Source organism: Solea solea, chromosome 18 (genome assembly GCF_958295425.1).
Source record: "Solea solea chromosome 18, fSolSol10.1, whole genome shotgun sequence".
NCBI lineage: Eukaryota > Metazoa > Chordata > Actinopteri > Pleuronectiformes > Soleidae > Solea > Solea solea.
The window spans coordinates 17490249-17514745 of record NC_081151.1 but is presented as its reverse complement, the minus strand read 5'-3'; the positions used below and the strand labels follow the sequence as shown (position 1 = coordinate 17514745).

Genomic DNA, 24497 nt, shown 5'->3' with positions numbered 1-24497 from the left:
TAATTATTCTGTAGAGCTTCTTCCCAGCATCCCCGATTTAATGGAAACCATCCTGTAAGTAATATCACAAGAATAAAGCTCTTATCCTTTAACTTTTTAGAGCCATGCCCAAATCACCAAATCCCACAGGCTAATGCGTCAATGTGGCCCCATTCAAATCTGGTATTAACGTCTGTCGTTAGCGATCCGAAGCGAGAGGAGCGCCAGTGAATCAAAGCTCTACTTGTGCCGCTATCACATGAAGTCATAAGGCAATCACTGTTGATATTGTAGTGATGGCTATAAATAAATTAATATTTGAGCACTGATTAGTGTAAAGATAATAACCCTGAAACTGCTGCTGCTGATTTGCGGCAGTTTCAAGATAATAACCCTGAAACTGCCGCCAATCAGATGACTTCAACCTAGGAAGGAGTCTCTAACACGTTAGCGGATTGATTCATGCATGCTCAGGAATATGGCCATATGTGGTTTCTGTGATTGGATGTGAGGACGCATTCAGTTTGAAAATGAGACCTGTACTAAGACCTGACCAGGACAGATGTTAATACCAGGTCTAGACGGGTCTGTGAACCAGAGCAGGAAAAGGATTTGATGGCTGATCATGGTGATTTTGTTCAATTTATAGAACCAGTGCTAGGCTACGCAGTGGTGCATGTGGCTACCACTGTTGCCTCACAACAAGGAAGTTGCTGGCTCATGTCCCGGTATTGTTGCATGGTATCCCTGTGTGCGCGTGGGTTCTCTCTGGGTATTCCAGTTTCAAAAACATGCAGAGGTTAATTGGACACTCTAAATTGGCCGTAGGGGTGAGTGTGTGAGTAAATTGTTGTATCTCTCTATATGTTGTCCCTGGAACCTGTCCAGGTTGTACCCCACATTTTGGGATTGGCACCAGCAGCCCTGCAACCCTCAAGTAGAGGATAACGCAGTAGACAATGGATGGACGTATGGATGTCCAGTGCTCTTGGGTCTTCCTTAGAGATAAGGTGAGAAGCTCCGTCACCTGGGAGGGACTTGAAGTAGAGCCACTGGTCCTTGGCTTCAAAAGGAGCTGGTTGAGGTGGTTCGGGCATGCCACCAGGGCGCCTCCATAGACAGGAGGACACAACTGGGAGGACACCTTAGGGCAGTCCAAGGATTAGGTGGAGAGATTATATCACCTCGCTGGCCCGGGAGCGCCTGGGGATCCCCCATTTGGAGTTGGACCATGTGGCCAGGAAGTCTTTCTGCTGCTGCTACTACCCCCACAAAACGATCTCAGATAAGCGGTTGACGATGAATGGATGGATGGATGTCCAGTGCTATGGATGGCTTAAGGTTTTTTTTTTTACGTATTCAGATTTAATCCAGATAGGTTTTGAAAACATAATTTTCTGGTTCAAACCACCTTTTGAGTTGGCTTGAAATGCATCTCTGTTTTCAAATTTATTTCAAATTGTCTTTGGCTTCACTTTTGCAACGCGACTTTGGCAAGATGATGCACCTTCATTTTCCTGCATCCTTGTTTCAAAGCCCCATCACAGATGTGGGTGCATCTACATCATTTCCAAATGTGATTTGATCACTTGCAATTAGCTGTGTGGACAGATCTTATAGTTCTGGTCAAAGGTTTTCAGGGACAGTTGAAGCTTATGTCGATCAAAACACCAACTATGATTAGCTCAAATTGTCAACCAGGCATGCAATGAAAGTACTAAAGGTCAACACTGTAGTTGCCATGACAACATGTTTTGTCCAGCTGCCATGGTAAGAGGTTTTCTACAACTTTTAAATTACTCAAGTATGGCAGGAATCAGACAGTTTTCTCTGAAAGTGTGTCTGTATGTAAAGACATTATATAAAACATACGATCTAAACAAAGTAAACCTTCAGCCAAACACACAACAACAACTTTTTTTTATGTCCAATAGATTAGATCAGAAAAGGCCATGGAATTGGGTGTGATCTGCTGGTGCTGTAATGATTACACCCAAACCCAGAGTCCAAGTCAAATCGATAATATTACTGGTCATAAACAGATCATCACAAACGGCTGCATAAAAAGGGGAGTGTGTGTGTGTTCGTAGCTGTCACCTCAACCTGGATTATTCATCAACATGGGTTGGGTTGCCATTCAGCACTGAATACACCAGTGGAGTCACATATCAAATAGATTTTGATGGAGCAACAGGGAGCTCCCCTTCACTCACGTCATACTCCAAAAAGTAAACAATGAAGGATTAACTGTGAATTGTTCCATAATTTTAACAAATTTGTATCGCTTTTTGAAATTATACCCGTTTTTTTTGTTATCTGTTTCATTTTCTATGGACTCCAGCAGTCAAAATTCCTCAGCTCCACCCCAATCACATACCCTAGTATATAGTGTTTCTGATTGTCCTAAAAGTAACACCAGCGGAAGCTTGCGTACCCACAGTTTGAGAACCATTACTGTATACCCACACCTAAAAATGAGCAAAGATACATATTAGCTCTGTTTTTTGACAGTAGACTGTAAGTAAGTAAGTAAATTATTTTATTTAATACTTATTTTTGTAGGTAATTGTGCTGGTGGTCTGGCAACCCATGCTGATTTTACTTTTCAAGCCCATTTAATTGAAGACTTAATTCAGTAACAAAATATCAGGACACATACAGAGGATGCATCCAGCAACAGTCTAGTACAATGCAGGACCACAGACAGTGACCTTTTGTGACCCCTACACTGCTTACACTACTCTATATTAAGAAGGAGTGATTGGTTGACTAATTTTCCTATCTTAAATAATGAAAAACATAACATAAATGCCAGAGAATGTGGGGAGTAATTTGAGCTCACAATAACATGCGTGTCTGCACAAACACTCACTCAGACTCAACACAAGCCTCGCCCCCTCTGAAAAAAATCTACAGAAAGTTTCAGTTGCAGTTATATAAGGAGAGGGGGCAGCAGCTCACATCTGCACTTCAATCTGAGCGTGGTGCGTCAGTGCTGACAGGTACAGCTGCAGTTTCATTCACACACAGGAGGAGAACTACTACACTTGACTACACTTTAGCCCTCTCACCGACTGATCCACACCAGCTCCAGCAACATGCCAAAGTGTCCGAAATGCAATAAAGAAGTTTACTTCGGTAAGTTTTCTCATTCAGTCATGTATTTATTTACTTTGATTGTTGCAAGAACATGTGGCTTTTCTGCACAAATAAGGAAATAGGAAATTGATGTTGAGCAACAGGAAGACAAGAAGCACATGCTAAAGACCAAAGTGTAATCGGTATTAATTTTTAAATATGGTTATTATACATATACATGCATATGTGTATATATATATATATATATATGTATGTGTATATACATATATACACACACATATATGAAGCGATAGTGATTCTATCCACTTTAAAAAAAAAAAACTGCAAAGTGCATTCATTGATGACTAATATGTACACAAGGCTTCAAAACGATGATAATATGATATGTAATATGTTGTGATTCATGCTTAAAAAGTACCTTGCATTGTACTGCATTTGTGACACTGGCATGAATAAGTCTGCAAACCGTAGAACTTTTTACTAACATAACATGTATTTTACTGAGTATACTGATCTACTTTTGTCTGAAATGAAATGTCCATGTGCGTAAACAATCCAAATACATCTTCCTCCAGCAGCTGTTTGTGCTCATCATGTAAAATGCATCATATACATCAAACGTTTCCTGCATTCTAAGGTTTCATATGAGAAAGTACTTAGGTTTTTAGGTTTTTTTTTTGCTCCCTGCAGGAATTGAATTATCCCTCTTGATGTCTGATTAACTACATGATTAACGGCTGGATGAAGCAGGGGAGGCAGGTTTCCTCTTTCTCATGAGGATACCATTAACGCATGAAGCAGTTACTCCATCCGCTGGATGGAGACAACTCCATTTTACGCTCGTCTTAATCCATTTACAACATTGTCTCCTGCTCTGTAGTGCAACAGGATAGATCTTCTCCAGAGGCCGAGGCAAATAAAAAACACGAAGCCAAGTCTTTGGACTGTCAGTCAAATGAATTTACTGAGGGACTGGGGAACCATCCCTTTCCTTTCTCCCTTTTTTAATGGATAAACCTTCCCCTTCTGGCCAAAACTATCAAACCCATTTGACTCGGCCAAAAAAAAAACCCCAACCATACAATTTTTGTCATGCAGAGGAGGAGAAAAAAATATGAAGTACGACTGAGGGGAAAGTAGCCTGAAACAAAACCCCTTTTATTCTTGTTTTATCATTGTCTTGAATCAGTTTCCTAAAGCACACGGTCTTAAACGGCTTTACCAAGTGCCATTCAGCGTAGGATTGTCTCCTGAACGCCCCACTACTCCACTCTCCTGCTCCTCATTTGTCTTAATGTTAACAGTCCTCAGATGGAAACAATCAGGCTACTGCTGCTTCGCTGTTTGAAGGTGGGGAAACCTGGTCCAGGTCCAACACAAAACAAAAGTTTGCTTTTGCTGGAAACTGGATTATGTTTTCCATTATGAATTTGGGTTACGGGTTGCCATGTGGTAATTGTGAATGAACACTTAACTGAATTCCATATCTTCTGAAATGAAACCACAACAGTTGCTTCCAGCTTTTATCTTCATCAGCCATTGTTAAGAAGAAACCTTGACTTCTTAAGGTAATATTAGCAATTAAAATATCCGATATGGATTGAAAATGTTTACTTTGTGTTTTCGTAGTTGTTCAAAATGGTAAAAAAAATGAAAAAAGACCTTTTGATTTAGCAAAAAAAAGCGCTAACACCCATGGTAACCTCTGCAGACACCGGTTGTAGAACATCACAGTAGTCATTTAGAGCGCCCCCTGATGTTGTAATATCCAAATAATCATGCCTGGAGTTTACTATTCAAGATGGTGATCCTACTACAACACTAGCGGTGTCTGTGGACATGTTGATACGGCCTTTTTACGTATGAAATACTGCATACTGAACAAGATTAGCCCGCTAGTTAGCGAACCTAGCGATAATACGCTAACATTAACCACTGAATACACACAGTACAGTCCCACTGGTGTTGCTATATGCTACATGCTATAGTTAATACCACATTTGAGGATGTGTCAAAAGGACTATACTAGCTTGATATCACTAAAACGCTAACATTAACCACTGAGTAACCCGACCTCTGCGAAAACCGGAACGCATTTAACTCGAGTGTGACGTCATTCGCCGTTCAAAATTGAATCTCACAGTACGAGGCAACTGGAAAAGCGCTATTATGCCACAGTTTGCTTCGTTGAAGATAAAGAAACAGATGGAGGAACAAATGGGTAACAGAACCTGCGCGGCAACACCTTTCAGTTGATTACCTGATGGGTGTAGCCTTAGTGTAGTCATGATAGCTGTATCAGTTTTCTTAATTAACACTGTAAATAAGAAAGCACGAAGCGTTAGAATAATGAATTATTCCTTAAATACGTCAAGGCTTAAGTATTAAGTGAGTGCAAAGAGAGTTCCTACATTTAGAATCTGTGAATGCTTTAGCCTCTTTGTTTTCAGGCGGACAAACTGTTATTCAACCTCTCCATTAAGCTCTTTCTGTGGATGGCCTGATGTGAATAGCTGTGTTTTCTTTTCTTTTTTTTCCATTCACATTTTGAGGTATTTGTGTACTCTGGACTGCCTCCATAAAGATCCAGACTGCATGAGTTGATGCAGAGAATAGATTGGATGTACGATATCGCGTTAAACAAACAACCCATACACATATAAAGCACACGCTTTATCTGATCCATATACAATCCGGAGGAAATTGAATTACATGTGCGTCAGCGTAACTGATGCTGGTGGACTTTGAGGTGTGGACAGGTAGGAGCGCTCTGTTCTCTCACAAAGTTCACTGTCGTGTTATTCGAAGTTAAGTACGGTAATTATTTTTGGGTCATTCCAAACACATTGTTCCAAAGGGGCTGACCTCACCCTGTCTCTGTTTTCCACTGCCTGTTACATAATGTCATGCCCCATCAGGCTATTTTTAGGGAGGAAATATCATGTCATATCCAAATATTGTGTTTGGGTTTTGAGGCCTATGTGGCATTTGCTCTCGTCCCTGAACTTAGAGAGTACTTACAACACATCTCTTTGAGGAGATGGTGGCAGACCATGATGATACTTACATTTTTACCACATCCTTTGCTTTTTGAGATGCATGTGATCCAGTCCTGATCGGTCTTTGCACGCAGATTTAAAGACATCTTAACTGTGTCTATCTACTTAAGTAAAAAGCATCTTTTACAGTCCTCCTGGTGGGTGTTGGTGCAGATAAAGTCCGTCTTTATCAGAGTTTATGAGGGAAAAGGACAGATTCATTGGGGACACTATAGCACCACACCCAAGCAATCAGCTCAAAATGATCTGCAAAGTTGATCTAAAACTGATATTCACTTTAGTCTGAGAGTCCTTAAGTGACCAGCAGACACCGCATTGACCCCTGTGATGCTTCTTTCTCCTCTACAGGCAACAATAGCTGTCTTTGTAGTGGAAGTTGAAATTAATTTGTGTCTTTTATTGTTGTTTTTTTTGGCAGCCGAGAAGGTGACGTCAATGGGGAAGGACTATCACAGGCCCTGTCTGAAGTGTGAGAAGTGCAACAAGACCCTGTCAGCAGGCTCACATGCAGTGGTGAGACGAGTGTGATTTACATGACAGACACGATGACTTTGAATCATGCAAATTACATTTTCTTCAAAGAAGAAAAAGAGTCTTGGGACAACCCAATCTACAATGTTTAAGTTTGACTTTGATTGTATATATGCATAAGGGGAAACTTGTTTTCTCATTCCGTAATAAGCCATCTGCAGTGATTATTCTGTTGCCTATAAATAATAAATAAAGGAATATTCTTTCAATTCTGTATTTATAAGTATGAATAGTTATAAATGGATTTTGATTTAGATACCCTGGGGCTCTCGTTAAATAATGTCACAACTGAATCAAAGAGTTAAAAAGCTCTTTTTCCATATCTGATGTATTGTTTGTTACATTTATTATTTGCTTAGTTTCTAGTTTTCTTCTTGTGTATGTATACCATCAACCTCCCTCAGAACTAAAGGTGTAAATGTACCTCTTCCTTTTACAGCACGATGAAAAGCCTTACTGCCACAACCCCTGCTACAGTGCTCTGTTTGGACCTGGTGGTAAGGATGTTCACCTCACTCCTCTGCTTTAATTAAAGAATGAGCTCACGCCGACTCTGAGACTCGGTCAACCTTTGGTCGTCCAGGAAGACACCCAGTTGTGATGTGATAGTGCCACTGAGGCTGTAAATGTTGCTATCAAACACGCTCTGTCACCTGATAGGATCACACACATACACTCTGGGAACCAGCCATTGCATAATTAATAGCATCCATTAACACAGCTGGAAATTGGAGCCAGATGTCTATTTTTTGCACACCTTGGTCGACAGCCAGACACCAGGTTGTCATCTTTTAAACATGAACTCTCAAGGAAATGTCTTCAAATTTGGTACAACCATTTACTTGGACGGACACAAGAACTGATTCGAATTCGGTGGTCGAAGGTCAAAGTTCGAGTTCACTGTCGTCTTTCAATGTTTGATATTGTCTTAGAATTGTTTGATGCTCAAAAGTCCTGAACATGATATTTAAATAAATGTATTTAAATCTGATCCAAAAGTTATCTTGGACTTAATGTGGGCTTCATTAGAATGTGGTAGTCCAGGGATTTATTCCGCTGTCCTGCATGTTTTAGATTTGTTCTTGCCCTGCAGAAGCCTGATCATGACCCATTTCTTTGAATCAAGCAGCACCATGATTGAGACACCCTCTAGTAGTCAATGAGAAGTGCCTTTATCTACATTTGGGTGGCCAAACAACAAGGTCACAGTGGCTTCACAAAACATGTTTTTGGCTTTTTAAATGGGAAAAATCCTTCAATATGTTATTTGAGTCTGGAAAAGAACATTTGTTGACATACAACCACTGGCCTGTAACTGTAGTCCTCAAGGCCTTGGAGCTTTTCTTCTCATTTGTTTCCTTTTTGAGTAAATGTGACTCCCTCTCTTTGTCTCTTTCCTCTCAGGCTTCGGTCGTGGTGGATCCGAGAGCTACAAATATTAGAGAGGTACGCGCAATCGTTCATCCATCAACTCATTTGCTTATGTTTGTTCCTGTCATACATTTTCCTGACGTTTGTTTCGCTTAGACTTCGGCCATAAGCAAATCCATTCCTGGAGGCCTGCGGTGTTTATTGACACTTGTGTTTTCTTTGCTCCATCGTCAGGTCAAGGCTTTCACAGTAAACAAAGAAAATGATGCTTGGAAACCCGGATCGAAGATGCTAGCGTTGCTCACGAGTCCCAATACAAACCAGCAAACAAATTGTGTTCTGATTAAGAGGAAACATTTTGAGTGTGTGTGTGTTTTATGTCATCCGTGATACAGCAACGACAAACCTTTGTTTAATGACATCTGATTAAACACTTCTCAAAACTTGTGTCATGCGATTTGTCTTTATATGTTTAAATCTTATTTACTGGCGCACAGGACTGCATAATATGGCACGTCACTACAGTAAACCACAAGTTTTCATAGTGGATTTCTTCTTTTTTTGTCCTATTTTTTTCAACATCACAATTCACTTCAATCACTTCGACTTTAGATTATGGCAAAACTGCACAGTATAAGTAAAATAAACTGATGTTTCATTCCACTAAACCAGTCTTGCAGCATCATTAATGAATATATTCTAACAAATGCACAGGCTCAGAGGATTTTAAAAGCTAAACCCGGCACATGCTGGTGCATTGTGGGTAGCAGCTGGAGCAGCTGAGGCCATCGTCGTGAGTCTTTACAGATCCGCCAGATGCTTCCTCTCTGGTACTTTCTCGGCTCAGATGCCAAACTTAAGCTCCGCCCAGGCCGCCCTCATTGTCCAAGGATCACGCAGCAGCCGTTTACCTCCGCCATCATCGCAAGCCTGACTGTTGCTGTGGCAACAGACACAAACAGGCCCCAACAGACAGCCCCTGTGGTCGTCCGCCTGGCTGTCACTGAGATTCTCTACAACAAAGATGCTCACTGTCACAGAGACAGAGGACAGTGATGAAGACATTTTTCAGCTTCTTCGTGAAGCCGATTGTGAAACACTGAACAAAAACAGCTTCTTCTTACATTTTGGCTTCATTCTGGTCTGTGTTTTCTTAATTTCCAATGACCTTTTAATTCAGACAAAAATCTCAACAACAATTCAACAAATTGTTTGAAATTCTAACACAACAAATTTGGTTCACTATGAAGTATGAGGTTTACATTTGTGTTTCAGTCAATGTCTCAACAGCCACTGGAAAGATTTTAGGACTTTCATTTGCAAATGGACCATTTCCAATAACATTGGTTCTCATTTAACTTTGCATCTTTTGCCATATAACTTGGACATAAAATAACATTTTATACATAAACTGCAGATCAAAGGTTTTTTACCAATACAAAATTAAAAGGAATAAAATAAAAGATAAAGTGTATAGTTGGATAAATAGGAATATTGGTTGCTTGGATCAAACTGTAGATTAACTGAAGCTCACATCAAATACAGAGATGAAATCAAAATGAAAAGAGTCTGAGTAAAAATGAGAAATGTGATATATTTGACAAACAAACGCATGATTACAACAACAACAAAAAGTAGAGGATCCATTCAGAGTTGATGTGGTCATGAAACTATTTCAAACAGATGCCTGTTGATGGAAAAGAATAGTTCACTGTAAACTGGATTTTATCCTGTGTCTAAATATTTCGTGTTTTGATGTGGTTTGGAGGAGAGAGAGTTTACATTCCTGCTCAGAAAATTATCATTTTCAATTCAGGGCGCAAATACCTTTCTTTCAGTCAGGTTTCGCACAGGAAGTGCAGCATACTTTGTCGCCATGGTGACACATTGAGATATTTGCAAGAAACCAGGAACATTACTCAAGATCACAGTTTGATGGCCGACCTGATAAAATGCTGTGGTTTTGCTTTTGAAACAGTAACCAGACTGCAAACGCACCACGAATGAGTGAGAACCCAATGTAGATGCACTTAGTGAAGGAAGCAGCAGGCGGCAAATTCACATTATTTCTGGCTCCGAGAAGCACATGCTTGATTCATGACGTTGAGGCCTAATGGCTAATTTCCTGACGCGATGATAATGGAGGCATCAGGGAGGCAGTGAGCACATTTATAAACCACTTACGGTGACTTACACTGCAGTTAAAGTGAAGTGTTGCCAGTTTTTTGTTTTTTTCTTTTTCCTGTCAAGCAGGAGGAGCGAGAGAAGCCGGAGTAATTTCCTCCAACGAAGACCTGCTGTGACAACAAGCATCAGACGCCCTTCAGTCATGAAGCTGTAAAAGTAGAACCATTAACATCTCAATTAAGGGCTAGAAAACGAGTGCCGACGCAATATGTGGCTTTTATTACTCATGCTTACATGTACAGTAAAGCCCTGGGTGGCCACGAGTCCTTAAGTCAGTCAAATATAGACGTTCACTCTTTGATACAGTTCATTTCAATTTGCATCGCTTCAAATACATTATCTCAAGGCTCTGTACATAGTAAGACAAACACCTTTACAATATTATGGAGAGAAGAGACAATGAGCAAACACTTGGCATCAGTGGAGGGAAAAAAACTCCCTTTTAACAGGAAGAAATCTCATGTGCAGCCATCTGCCTAGACAGGTTGTGGTGAAAGGAGAAATGGGTGACGAAGGAAAGGGGAGACAAAGGACAAGAGGGAGGTGAGGTAGAGACAGAAGAGACCAGGAGCAGATACAGTATATAAGAATTAAATTTAATCTATAGAGTTACAGTACAGTCCAGATTACAATGACGAGGGAGACACTAAATTCCAAACGTAATCGGTATAAGAGACCATTTAGCAAAACAGGTGACAGAGCAAACACAACTGGTTACGTAACTCATCCATCCATCTTCTACTTCTTTATCCTCCACATGAGGGTTGCAGGGGGCGCTGGTGCCAATCCCAGCTGACATAGGACGAAAGGCGGGAAAGACCCTGGATAGGGCGCCAGTCCAGTCCCGGCGCCAGATTTAGAAAAGAAAAAGTGGGGGAAAAACAGCTGTTCGGTAGCGGTGGGCAATATGAGCTTAAAGTTATAACACAATATTCCATGATATCACAGTAAATACATTCATTGTGATATTTCACATGGAAAATATAACATGGGCAAGTGATGTGATTCATCATCTGGAGACGACGAATGTCATCTGTACAACATTACTTTGGATAATCAGGACCTTAAAGTGTCTTTACCCAGTGGCTTTAAGTATGAGAGTATCAGTGTTTATGAAGCAGCAGAATCACCCAGTCTTGTAAAAGATGATTTGTGGACCCTTTAAAAAAAAAGAAATCTCACGCAGGAAGATTACCACAGCGTGTCTGGCCCTCCTGGTATTTTTTTTTTATGACAGGATATTTCTCATGTTACTTCCAATAAAACAGACAATACTGATTGCGGCGGGAACACAACACGACTGCACAATAATAGTGTAAGAGTGGAGATTTTAAAACTGTATCAGATGTGTGAAGCCATAAAAATCAGGGCCTGCCAGTTTTATAATAAACACACACACACACACACTCACATTCTTGCACAGCATTTGGTGATGACCCTCACAGACATAATTAAGTGTCTCACTCAAACTGAAACCAAGACTTAACCCTTTAAAGTTGTGAGGACTAACGATTAGTTTCACTAATGTTTGGTTTTACAGTCGTATAAAGTATCGTAAAGGGATAAGTATCTGACCAGAAAATTACTTTGGTAGAAGTTGAAGTCACTTTTTATAATATTACTTAAATAAAAGTCTTAAAGTATATGACATTTGCTGTACTTGAGTATCAAAAGTAATTTTCTGATATCAAATGTACAGTTCTAGTACTACTAGTTGTTTTCAGTGTTCTGAATCATTAAAAAGAGTTCAGTAGTTCCTGCATGAACTGAACTGTACCATAACCACGTAACGCCTAACTCTAACATTAAACTAACCAAATTACAAGCCTGTTCTTCAGAAATTAGGTCCACTCTCATTAGGACCAGGTTTTGGTCTCCACAAGGACTACTGGTCCTGACCAGATCAGTGTTTACGCCAGGTAAGGTCCTAAAAGTACACACAGTGTCTTTGTTCGTTACACTGCTCTATTTCATTGTCCCTGTTTGTTTCATATCCGGACCCTCACCTGCTTTTTGGCTATTTTTTTTCTCCTTTTGTGTTTCATTAAGACATCATTTCTTGTAAAGCAGCGCTGCCTTCGGCAAACCCTGGTGACCACTCCACTTTACATCCACCATGACCACGAGGACTGGTCCAGTGCTCTTATTAAGATCCATTTAATGAAAAACATGTACAAAATTACATGGTAATTTGTCTCAGATATCTCACTCCAGATGTGGTGGACTGACTACCTGCGTCACTCTAGAATAGAATAGAATAGAATAGAATATCATAAAAATATAGAAACATTATTTTTGTATATTTAGATTGTAAATGGTGAATAGTAAAAAAAAAGGTACTGATTGGAGAAAACTAAAAAAATCTAATTTGTTTTATTTAAATTGTCTGAGGTACAGACTAAACAAAAGAGTCCAGGCTTTTGTTCAGTGGGGTTTGGCCTCAGGCTCCTACTGAGCTCGGATCTGATGACCAGGCCCGTATCATGTTGACCTAGAGCATAATGATGGAAATGATTAGTGTTTACTTATTTCCTTTCTCTACAAAGAGGATGAGCACCTGACCACATTCACCTGGATCATTTCTGATGTTGCCGGTGCCTCGAGGGGAACTGGTTCAACCGTATGACGTGATAAATAACATGTGGTCTCTGTGTGTCCATGTGATGGATGCTCCGCAGTACTGGCACACAAATAGTTCTCTGTGAGAAGAATTTTCTCATTTGTGTTTTTATATGTAAAAGATGAGAGCCATTATTCAAAGTCAAAGAAACTGATGAGTGGGGATTATCTTTTCTGGAATTTGGTGATTCAGTATTTCCCTCTGAAATCGTCTCTGATCTTAAATTTTCTCCAGCTGTGAGATAATTTGATAAAGTTGGGTTCTTGCACTCAGTCTCATGTCACAGCACAGACAACATACACTGCACAAATAAAATGTGAAGTTAAATTTGTATTTGAGGTCAAATCATTTGCATGAGGACACTGGTAATTAGTTGACACTTAACAGCCATTTTTTACAGGTGACAGTAATAAGATGACACTTAACGATCAGATTAATAATGGCTAAGTTCTGTTTTGCATGTTGACTGTAACACGCATTTCCAGCTAAAACTCAGCCACAGGATTATTTACACCTGTGCTTTTTCACTGGCGTAATCTCAAAATGGCTGCTGTTAAAAAAAGGCAAACATACTTTTTCCCTTTATTTATTTTTTCGCAGACAACAACAACACATATGTTCATCTATAAAGCTCTGCTGGGTAAACTCCCACAATATCTCAGCACCCCTCTCTGTATCAGCTCTAGTAATCACCATATGCGCGCCTCCAAGTGGTTGCTCTAGAATGTTCTTTGACAGACTCTGGCAAAAGAGCAATTTTCCGAGCACCATGTCATGGAATAATCTCCAAAAAAAAATCAACCATATCCATTAATGATTTTTAAGTGTCATAAAGAATGCAGTGAAGCAGGAATGACATTGCATGTTAATTTGTGTCATCCTGTATCATCATGTATGTGTTTTTATAAAGTTATAAAGTTTTGGTTTTGTATGGCTGTTATGGCCAGGTCTCCGTTGTAAAGGAGATTTCTAATCTCAATGGGATTTACTGGTTAAATAGAGGTAAATAAATACATTTAAATTCAAATGTGATCTAATTTATCGACAACAGCACCACCTGCTGGATTTAAGTCTACATTACAATACAAATACAGTGCTGAGTTGCCTTGGAGTGCTGCGTCATCATTAAAGACACTGACGATGTACGAGTACCTTTGTAATAAAACTTTACACAACTACCTTTTTTTTGTTTTGTTTGGTTGTACGTTTAATAAACATAACTTCCTGTTTCCGGTGGTTTCAAACCACGTGACTCGTACGTTCAGGCGCACAGCGGAAGTGGAGCTGAGCTCAGTCAGTCATGGCGAGCAGCCGCACGGACACAGCGATGTCACAGAGTAAACAGCACTCGTTCATTTGCTGTTTGTTCCTTGTGATACAGTTAACGACGGTGCCAGTTTGGACCAAACCGGACAGCCTTAGAGAAGTCACCGACGGCAACTGGGAAGAAATCCTCACCGGAGAATGGATGATTGAATTGTGAGTGTCACGCTGCTAACGGCTAACCGGGTATCTAGATCGTCGTTAACGCTTGTGTAAATGTGTTGCATAATTCCAGTGTCTTCTGAGTTAGATGTTCCGCTTAACTGATTAAATATTTGCCCCTGTTGACTCCGAACAAGTTGTTAAAATGTGTGTTTATGGTAGTAACTACTATGCTATATAACCATTACAGGCTTATAACTAGCGCTGACAGCTAGCCAAATGTCAACAACATGTCGGATCTCGAAGGAAGTGGTTTATAACTGGTATAACGTGTCAAATGTGTCCGTACCCTCCCTCTTCCCCTTGCCCCCTCCACCAGCTATGCTCCCTGGTGTCCGGCATGTCAGCAACTGCAGTCGGTGTGGAAGGAGTTTGCAGACTGGGGGGAGGACATGGGGGTCAACATAGCCAAGGTGGACGTCACAGAACAACCAGGTCAGTCTGAATAACCTTTACCGTCCATTCATCCGTCGTCTACCTCTCTATCCTGCACATGAGGTTCGTGGGTGCGCTGTTGCCAATCCCAGCTGACAGAGGGTGAAAGGCGGGGTACACCCTGGACATGTCGCCTGGCCATCACAGAACCACATAGAGACAAACAACCCTCTACTCTCACTAAACCTACAGTCAATGTAGAGTGTCCAAGTTGCCTAATCCCCAAGTCTGCATGTTTTTGGACTGTGGGAGGAAACAGGAGAACCGTGTGGCCCTTACCTTTTACCAACAGGCAAATTTGGTGTGAACCCTCTGTGTAATAACAAACCACAGCTTGTGCACTGCAGGTGTATTATGATGTTTGTGCAAAATGCGAAACATGGAAATAGTGTTGTGTTACTCATTTTTAAACATTCATCCCAAATGTCTGTTTCTCTGTTTAAGCACACATTGAACATTCTCACTCAAAACATACTACTGATTAATACGCTGTGTCTGAGTGTTTTTTTTTCTGCCTCAGAGTTTCAGTCTTGATGTTGTCGACGAGACGTTGTCGGTCTAATAATGAGTCAGAGCCGTTTCTTCCTGCTCACTGACTGTGCTCTTCTCCTCCTCCCTCTGTTTAGGTCTGAGTGGACGATTCATCATCACTTCACTTCCTACTATTTATCAGTGAGTTCTTGGTTATGTTGTGGTCTGTATTACTTCCTCTTTTATGTGGCTCTTAGCAGTGTCTCTGAAGAAAATCAACTTTTGTTTTTTTTAGAGTCTGTGCTCCACTCATTCATCTTTAGTCTTCAGAATATTATTCTGTAATTAGTTTTGATAACTGGTTTAACTGCTTTTATAATCATTTTGAAAATGAGCTGCTTTTCCTGTAACTCAGTATTTATTTCGTTTATAAGGGGGGAAATTGTAAGACTACATCGGAACAGGAAGTTGATGCATCATTGCAATGAAAATCAGTATCTGTATGTGTGTCTGTGTGTGTGTTCTAGCTGTAAGGATGGCGCCTTCCGGAAGTACCAGGGAGCGCGCACGAAAGATGACTTTCTCAGCTTCGTCGACGAGCAGAAATGGACAGCTGTGGAGCCAATTTCATCTTGGTTCGGGCCGTCGTCATTTTTGTGAGTTCACAATATGGCTGCACGACTATGGGAAAAATCCTAATCACATTTATTTGGGTCAAAGTTTAAATCACGATTACTCATTGACTTGAACTTGAAAGAAGTGTTCTATTTTGCTGTTCTCTGAATAAAAGCCCCCGTTCTGTTATAATTGTTTGGGGTCATAATCATAATTAGAATAAAATTTTTTACTGCCGGAGTTCACAGCTTCACCTGATTCCATAAACGGTGTCTGGACAAATCGTAGTTCATCAGCTCTGAGAGGTTTTCTTATCGACAGTTTATTTTACTAAACTGCAGTTAAAACACAGTTAAATTTTCTTATTTACTCAGTTCAGTAATACAACACCAGTGTTGTACAGCTTTACCTTCAACTGTCAGCTCTATTTTTAGCGTCACTCTGCCTTTTTTTTAGTTGCAGTCTATTGATATCTGATCTCATTTACACGCTGTCATTTCTCTTGTTTTGACAGGATGAATTCAATGTCTGCTTTGTTCAAGCTCTCCATGTTTATCCGGGTAAGTGAAGATTCCTCTCTGTGCAGCACTGACTGTCACTATACAGGTTATTACACTCTGTCTGGTTAGTTATTATTCATACTACTTCCCACAGTCCTTTCATGGAAGAAAGCGCTGTCAACTGTGCAAATAAAACGTGCTTTAAATGCAAAGTGAAGTGGATGTCAGAGAATAAACCCGTATACAGTTGTACATAATACAAAGTTGACATATAATTACATGTTTTTTTTTTGTTTTTTTAACAAAGTAATCTTAAAAGAAGTAGAATTTCGAACCTCATTTTAACAGACATTTATATTTGTTCAGAACTATTGGAGTAATACATATTTGATCTTCTTGTCAACAGTGCTTGTTTTAATTATTTAAAAAAATATATATAGTTTCATAATTGATTAGTCACGGCATCCTTTTTTTGTCTGAACTGACCTTTTTTTTTTTTACAACCTGTGCTAAAAGTGTTATTGTTTTTGTCCAGCGTTGTCACAATTACATGACCGAGCATCTGGGGATTCCTGTTTGGGGGTCGTATGTGATCTTCGGCTTGGCCACTCTGTTCTCTGGCCTTGTGCTCGGACTGGTGAGAAATGACTCCGCTTGTATTATCAGGGTTTTGATTTGGATTTAGATTGTTGCAGCAGTTAAAAGGGCAGAGAAATAAACACAAAAAGTGAAAAGACAAGAATAATCAACATTCAGTGTTTCATTTGTTGAGCACAAGCACGAACGGTGGTTAATGGTTGCTGTCGTCCTCGTTCTTTGCAGTTACTGGTGTTCATCGCAGACTTTGTCTTCCCCTCGAGACGCTTTTCCTCTCCTGACTACTACCAGAGTGAGTTTCATTTGAGCGTCCCAATGACTGCTTGTGATCTTTACACTGCTGAAATGATTGAGGTCTCTCTAATGTCCTGAATGTGACCCCCCCCCCCCTGCCCGCAGAGAAACAAACGATGGAGCAGGCGAGGTTAATCCACCAACAAGAGGACGCGCACGAGGCCGACGGCGAGGAAGAGGAGGATGATGAGGACGACGAGGAGGACGGGGACCAGGGCGATGTCTGGAGGAGAAGGAGACGAGGGTCCCCCGAGGGTCGCCCTGAGCCCAGGGGTCAGGGTTTGCCCGACGAAGCCCTGAGGAAGAGGGTGGTGCGCACCCGCGAGGAGCAGGAGGAAGAGGAGGAGGACACCTAGAGCTTCACATGGCCCGTACTCCTTTTTTGAAAAGAATGCCGTGGAGACAGCAGAGCTGGAGGAGCTTTGGTCCCGAGCAACAGTGTTTACAGCAGGGAGCCCTCAACTTCCCTTTGTCACCTCCCCTTCTCCTCCTTCCTCCTTCCTCCTTTTACCGTGGGCCTCCAGAAACACCCAGTTTCTTTTCTTCTCCTTCCCTTGTTTTTGAACGGGAGCGCTTTAGACTCACCGCTGCCGCCCTCTCTGCCTGAGCAGCAGGCTGGAAAAAAAAAAGAATACAACACTCCTGACACCTGTTTTCACGTGTGGGAACAAAAAAACAGCCAGGCTGAGGTTTAGTGATGAAGAGCAGTGGAGCTGGATTTTGCCGGGTGCTTTATGCTATGCATCTTTTTTTTTTTTTCCTTTTCTTCCTTTTTTTTTTTTTATGTATTATGTGTTTTTTCTCTATGAATTATTATCCCAGGCTTTGTGTTTTAGCCTCATCGTTGAGTTTTTACTCCTCTGCTGAAGTGTACGTGCAAGTATTTTATGTTTCATAGTGTGTTTTACAAACCGGGAATTAACAATCTTTGACACACCGTTCCACAACAATAATGAGTACGAGAGAGTGATTTTAAAAAAAAAGAAAATTAAAACGTCCACCGTGTTGTAAATTTATACCTTAAAACTCCAAGGTTTAATGTTACAGCGACTTTTTTTTTAGAAAGAACAGCAGCAGATGAACAAAATTGTTTTAAAGGTTCAATGTGTAAAAGTTAGTGATGTCGTTGAAAGCTCTGACTTCAGGAACACCTGAAAATATGATGAGAACGTCCCTTCTTATTCTTAAACTTGATAGTGTACATTTCATGTGTGCATTTAAATTGGAGGTCTGTTGGTTGTCAGTCAAATATTGCATATTGGACCTTTATCACTGCTGCAGGAAGTTCATTCGTTGACATTTTCCCACGCTGCCTAAACACGGACAATAATGTCACTTTTCTAAAGTAGCTATTAATAATATAATGGTGTAGGTCGTAGTGTAAGATATACATACAATAATATTAATAATACAGATTTGTTGGGCCCTCAGTTAGCCAAACAAGAACAAAACCTGATTCATGTGTTCATTTTTGGGACAGAGGTCACGGTTCATGATGTTCTGTCGATCAAAAATCTGGTAAATCTGCCTTTTATTAAATTTTTTTTTTCTTTTTTTCATTTTCTAATAATTAGAGGGGAGCACGTTTTGCAGTGCAGTATGTGCATGCCGTAATCTAATGAAAGAGATGAATCATTTCTTTTTAGAAATGGGTCCAAACACTGCTCAGGTGTGTGGAACGGTGCAAGGACAATGGAAAAAAACAACACAAAACAAAGAAAGTTCAAAGTGGACTTTGATTAAGTCTAAACAAAAATCTTAACATGAATTTACAAAGTTAATTTAATCGAGTTTACATTGAATGAAAATGTCCTCGCTCATGAGCACAGCCTATAAGATTTCAACTTTGTAAAGCATCAAGGAGCAATTTATCTGTGTGTGTGTGTATGGGAAGTAATTTCAAATCTACAAATCACTCTTATTATGATTTAAATGCTTTTTTTTTTTTATTCCGAAACAAACACAAAAGAGGTTGTTTTTTCATTATTTACCTGACCACATTTACAGCTTGTAGCATTGACAGTCAGCTGTGCTCCTCATTGTTTTAACATTTCTTTGAATAAAGGATTAATTCTGATTCCAGTCTCCTTTTGTATTGACTGACACAGATATGAACCTCCACTGTTCATGTTTAATAATCGCAAATGTACAATGGAGGGGATAAAAAAAACATGCTCACAGCTGGAAGAAATTTAAAATGCTGGACGCTTCTGAGCTCCGGGAGAAGTGGATAATAAAAAAATCAAATATTTGGAAGAGTCGTGTGAAACCATAAAGTATACATATATATGGTTTTTGGGGCACGGCTCACATCTGTATCACATCATGGGCTTGCAGACAGACAATGGAAACATTTATCTATCTGTTCATCATTATCTTACACATTATTTATATCATTTATTTAATCAGGCAGACTTATATTGTTTTGTTTTTATGTATTTTATTGATTTCCAATTTCAATATTGGTTGCCACGTTTGCTGTATCTTCCTTTATGTTCCACTGTGGTCATGTAACATACTGTTTTTTTTTGTTTTGTTTTTTTAAATTAACACCTAAGCCTCAAAATGTTTTAATATTTTAACCATTTTATTTTAACCAAGGGCCAGAAAGTGTCCTGTGACGAAGTGCTTTTGCCCATTTTTCCAGAATAACTCAATATTTGGCAGTTATTTACGATTTACTGCAGAAAAACAAAAAGTTTTATTGAGAAAAAAAAAACAACAAAATGGAAACTAGGTACAGGTGTTTTTCTAACTCAATCCTCTCTGGCGACAAAAACGCTGATTCACTGGCTTCCTGCAACAGCGCGAGTGACATAATATTATATAGAAGTGTAAAATCATACATATAAGTAGAATAAATGTTATGTGATACTTTAAGATATAACGAATTATTACCAGCAGATGTCATTGTTGCATTGTTTTTTTTGGTTAATGCTCAGACTCATAATTGCAAACAGCAGACTGAAGCTTTTTAAGGGATGAAATGTTGTTTTTCCTCCACGTCAAGGCCTGTTGTTGTGTCACAGCATTAACACGACTCTTACAGGTTGAATGCACGCCCACTTTTTAGTGATGTCGCAAAACGCAAATAAAAAGCTACAACTGTATCTGTAATTTCCTTTTCCCCCAGCGGCTGCGTCTCGTTTCCTAAGCAGCGTTTTATATATACGACAGCGACGTACATTTTAAAAATTGATTCTGGAGATGTTTATGGATCACTTTTTAAGAGTCTGGTCTCAATCTTGACTCCACTTTTTTACACTAAATCGGTGAACCCATGTGAAGCTTTAATAAAAAGGTGATTCGTGTTTTTAATCCAACTTGGAGACGAAATCTGCGGTTTATCTGTGTGAGCATGCTAGCTCGCCGGTTGGCCGCTCAGCTAACAACTGAGAGCTGAATCCCGGCTGAAAAGAGCTGAAAATTGTACAACAGAAACCCGAAGACCAGACTGTCAGTGTCGGACACGGTAAACAACGAGTTGCTGGTGTGTTTTAAATCCACTTGGAGCCAAAATCTGCCGCTAACAACTAAGTGGCTAACAGCTGTTGCGGCTAAAAACAACTAGCGACAAACAAGCAGGCATTACGTAACTAACTCAACTTTTATTTTGCGTCGCAGTAAAAGTACACATTTTCTTTAGGAAATGTAGTGGAGTAAAAGTTGTCAGAAATATAAATAACAAAGTAAAGATATGTGAAAATTTTACTTAAGTACAGTAAGGAAGTATTTGTACGCTAACTACGCTACTACCAGAGGTAGCTCGCGCACCACTGGTGGTACACGTACCACAATTTGAGAACCATGGACTTAGAGTATTATAATAATTCTGATTATTATAAGAAGAGGAAGGTGTTTGAAGGTATTTCCCCTGCTTCAGCCACGTGCTGTGTTGCTGGGAGGTCGCAGTGTGTCGTGCACCTGGAAAACTCTGAGCAGATGCTTCATAAAAAGGCGCTCTCTGCTCTGGGTTTGATTTATCAGGCCGAGCCACACATTCCTCTGCAGTGGGAAAAGCATGCGGCCGTCTTGCAGTTCTGCACTGCAAAGTGAACGCAGGTGGCGGCGCCGCGGGTTCCCGCTCACGTTCGTTTCACTCGCTTCGGTCCATATGGTTTTCTATTGTCCTTGTGTTCACTTTAAAAAGGGGGAAGTTGTGTCATGACTGCAGAGATACAGAGATAACACAAACACAGCCGAGTCATCACACTTGGAAAGAGGATTTAATATATATATATATGGATGATTCTTGCTGTTTTAACCCACCATGATGTCACAGATTAATTTTTACTGACTAATGTATCTCAGCATCTGTTTGATGGAATCCCGTGAAATTTTTCCCAGGTGATGAATCTCGCGGACTTTTTTTCTCACTCTCTCATTCTTCCTCCATGAATCAGCGGCAGCTCAAAATACTGTATCTGGCTCAGTGGAAGTTTCTCCCTGAGACGAGGATGGATTGCCGTGAAATTTGCGGAGGATGAACCCTGGTCATTTTTACTCCAGTGCCATCAAAGGGTCAAATTTTCGGCACAGATCTGTACCGCAGGTGCACCCATGGTAAATTGCCGTGGGAATAAACGACATCTCCTTATATGGACATCCTGTTTATAGATCACATATTCAGGCTTTAAAAAATGCGTCTTTCTGATTTTCCTCCAAGTATTACCAGAGGAAGCACCACACTTTGAGAACCATGGACTTAGAGTATTAGTGCGTATTATGCAGTGTTTTTTTTTTATTTTTTTTAACCTAATTCAACAGCTTCTGAGTCATTGTGACGGTTTAATGTCTCAGAGATTGGGGGCTGTCTACCTATCGACATTTCTTCCACCTTCCACTTTACATCCTCCATCTTGTGAGGTCCGGGCCAATCACCGCCATTATGCTTATGTCCTGTATTAGTAATCAAAAGGAAGCAAGTGAAGCGTAAAGTTATAATTGAGCACATGTTCCTTTCCATCCAGAGATATGATCTGAGTCTGCTTCACCACAGAGGCTCCTCTTTATCTGCAGTCACGGTGCGACGGCGTCCACGGATTCAACCTGAGTCACTTTTTCCACCTCAGTGGCGAGCGGCCGACCACAAACACAAACAGAAACTCTCAGGCTCTGGTTTCCCACACTTCTCTTTTCTCGGCCTCTCTTCCCAAAATCCATCTGATTTATCTAATTGTCACCATAAATCAGTTTAATTTCAGGAACCATCTTTCTTTCTTTTTTATTGTTGAATCTCATAATGATAATAGAAGTCTGAGCCAACAGATGATGAATTACAGTATGTGAAATTGATTATCAAAGTACTTTTCTGGCCTAAACAAGGTTTATCTAATGAGGATGGAGAGGCTCAATATGCAGCTTTTTTTTATTTTATTTTATTTTGGACTGGCTTTGAATCCTCGGGCCGGTGGCCAGAGAGGCTTCTGCTCAAACCGCAAAAATCCATGAGAAAAACAAGGCAGTGTTATACGAGCCTGCCTCTCTCGCTGAGGCCCGAGAGGTGCGAGTGTGAGCGCTCAACAAGGCAGCACTTGTTCTCCGAGCTGTCGTGTCCCCTCGATGTCCTCCATGTGGTTAGACCATTAAAAAGTCCATGGAGAAGATGAAGACATTGAGATTTCTCTGTTTGGGCTTGTAATAATGGTTTATTCATCAATCTGAAATGCTGTGCAGAAGATAACCGGGGAAACAAAGAAGCTGCTATTGTCTTGTTCTTTTTTTGGACAACAGTCTCCTGAACTTCAAGCACGTCAAGACCCAAAAATGTCTTACAGTCTTATGTGTGAACATGAAAATGGACCTGTATACAGAAGATGAGATGGTGACTTTATTTTTCATAAGACAGCTTTTTCATATTCTAAAATAAAATTGGTTTTATTTTCTCCAGAATTGTCTAAAAAAAAATATCTCACTTTTACATACGGCAATTTTTTGTCTTAATTGTTTAAACCCAACTTCATGTTGATGATATGAACCTCCAACCTCTAGGGGGCGATCACACCAGCACCAATTGTGGCATTGTCGATACAAATCAAAGATTTAATGCTTTACACAACAAATCATTCAAAATGTACACCTATTGGTCACTTTACTAGGTACAACTATGAGACTGCTTGTTTATGTGGACATGTAGACTTGCTGAAGTTGAATATGAGCATCAGGATGAGGAAGAAGGGCTGATTTTTAGTGGTTTTGAATGTGAGAAAAGTATGTGCTGATCTCCTGGTATTTTCACACTCAATCATCTCCGGGGGTTTACCGAGAATAGTCCGAAAAAAGAGAAGACATCCAGTGAGCAGCAGTTCTCTGGGCCAAAATGCCTTGTTGACGCAAGAGATCCGAGTTAAACGGCATGGAAAAGCAACAGTAACTCATAAAAACACATGATGACACGTGTACCTAATAAAGTGGCTTTTTTTGTTAATGCTCCACATGAGCATGAACTGGAGCCTTGTTTCATCCATTGTGTTGTTGCACATTAATCAGTAGGTCTGACTAATTGTTTCTTCACTGTGTAGATACACAGTCAGACATTATTATTTTATTTTCCTCACCCATATCTTTGCCCTCGTGTGTCACTTCCTTTCCTTAAATTACATGGTGGTTCCTCCAGAAAGAAAAAACAACAACACAAAAGGTTTGTTGTCGTGTCTCTCCTTCAGTCTGGAGCAGGTATATTTCTGGGAAAAACCATTGTGGTCACGCCAGAAGGGAAAGCCCTGCCTCTCGTCTCTGCCTGGATGCGAAAGGTCTTTCTTTCACTGTTATGCAGGAGACTTTAAATAGCTGCTCGAGCTTCCTGCATTATAAACATGGAAAGAAAAAAGTGACGCTGGCTTGGTTTGCAATGTTTAGGTCCAGTCCAGAACCAGGATGCAAGAAACAATAAAATGACATATGTATTAAACTCATTTAACAAGATGAAGAGTTTTCTGGTTATCTTTTTAAATTAAAGTGGAAAATCAGTGACAGAAACACATCATATATCACCTTTTCTCTAATGCAGAAGTTACGTTGAAACACCAGTGTTATTTTTGAGTATTGTTCCTGGCCACTTAGAGTGTAACATTTATGAGAGTTTATGGGCAGACGCTGTATATACAACCCATAAGTATGTTTATATAAGTGTAAAATAACTTGAAAATCATTAACATTGTCGTCCTATAATCTCTTTTTTTGTATTTATGCAAGGGTCCTGCAGAGTTTAGTGTTTTTAGTTCCCGGATGTGTTACAAACTCTCACAAGGCTTG

General features: G+C 40.1%; 2 protein-coding genes across 2 annotated transcripts; both read left to right on the top strand.

Moving 5' to 3' along the window:
* The first annotated feature begins 2937 nt into the window (after positions 1–2937).
* Positions 2938–8486, top strand: crip1 (cysteine-rich protein 1). Its single transcript, XM_058614767.1, has 5 exons — positions 2938–3117; positions 6556–6650; positions 7108–7165; positions 8073–8114; positions 8274–8486. Exons 1-4 carry the CDS (start codon positions 3078–3080, stop codon positions 8108–8110), a joined length of 231 nt encoding a protein of 76 aa, XP_058470750.1. The 5' UTR covers positions 2938–3077; the 3' UTR covers positions 8111–8114; positions 8274–8486.
* A 5621-nt stretch (positions 8487–14107) lies between these two features.
* Positions 14108–19320, top strand: tmx1 (thioredoxin-related transmembrane protein 1). Its single transcript, XM_058616194.1, has 8 exons — positions 14108–14325; positions 14651–14766; positions 15393–15438; positions 15765–15893; positions 16367–16412; positions 16888–16989; positions 17175–17241; positions 17349–19320. Exons 1-8 carry the CDS (start codon positions 14147–14149, stop codon positions 17597–17599), a joined length of 936 nt encoding a protein of 311 aa, XP_058472177.1. The 5' UTR covers positions 14108–14146; the 3' UTR covers positions 17600–19320.
* The last annotated feature ends 5177 nt before the right edge of the window (positions 19321–24497 follow it).

Coding starts and splice junctions, on each gene's coding strand:
- crip1 (XM_058614767.1), top strand. CDS start 3,078: ATGCCAAAGTGTCCGAAATGCAATAAAGAAGTTTACTTCG. Junction 3,118..6,555: donor CAATAAAGAAGTTTACTTCG/GTAAGTTTTCTC, acceptor TTTTTTTGGCAG/CCGAGAAGGTGACGTCAATG. Junction 7,166..8,072: donor TGCTCTGTTTGGACCTGGTG/GTAAGGATGTTC, acceptor CTTTCCTCTCAG/GCTTCGGTCGTGGTGGATCC.
- tmx1 (XM_058616194.1), top strand. CDS start 14,147: ATGGCGAGCAGCCGCACGGACACAGCGATGTCACAGAGTAAACAGCAC. Junction 14,767..15,392: donor GGACGTCACAGAACAACCAG/GTCAGTCTGAAT, acceptor CCCTCTGTTTAG/GTCTGAGTGGACGATTCATC. Junction 15,439..15,764: donor TCACTTCCTACTATTTATCA/GTGAGTTCTTGG, acceptor TGTGTGTTCTAG/CTGTAAGGATGGCGCCTTCC.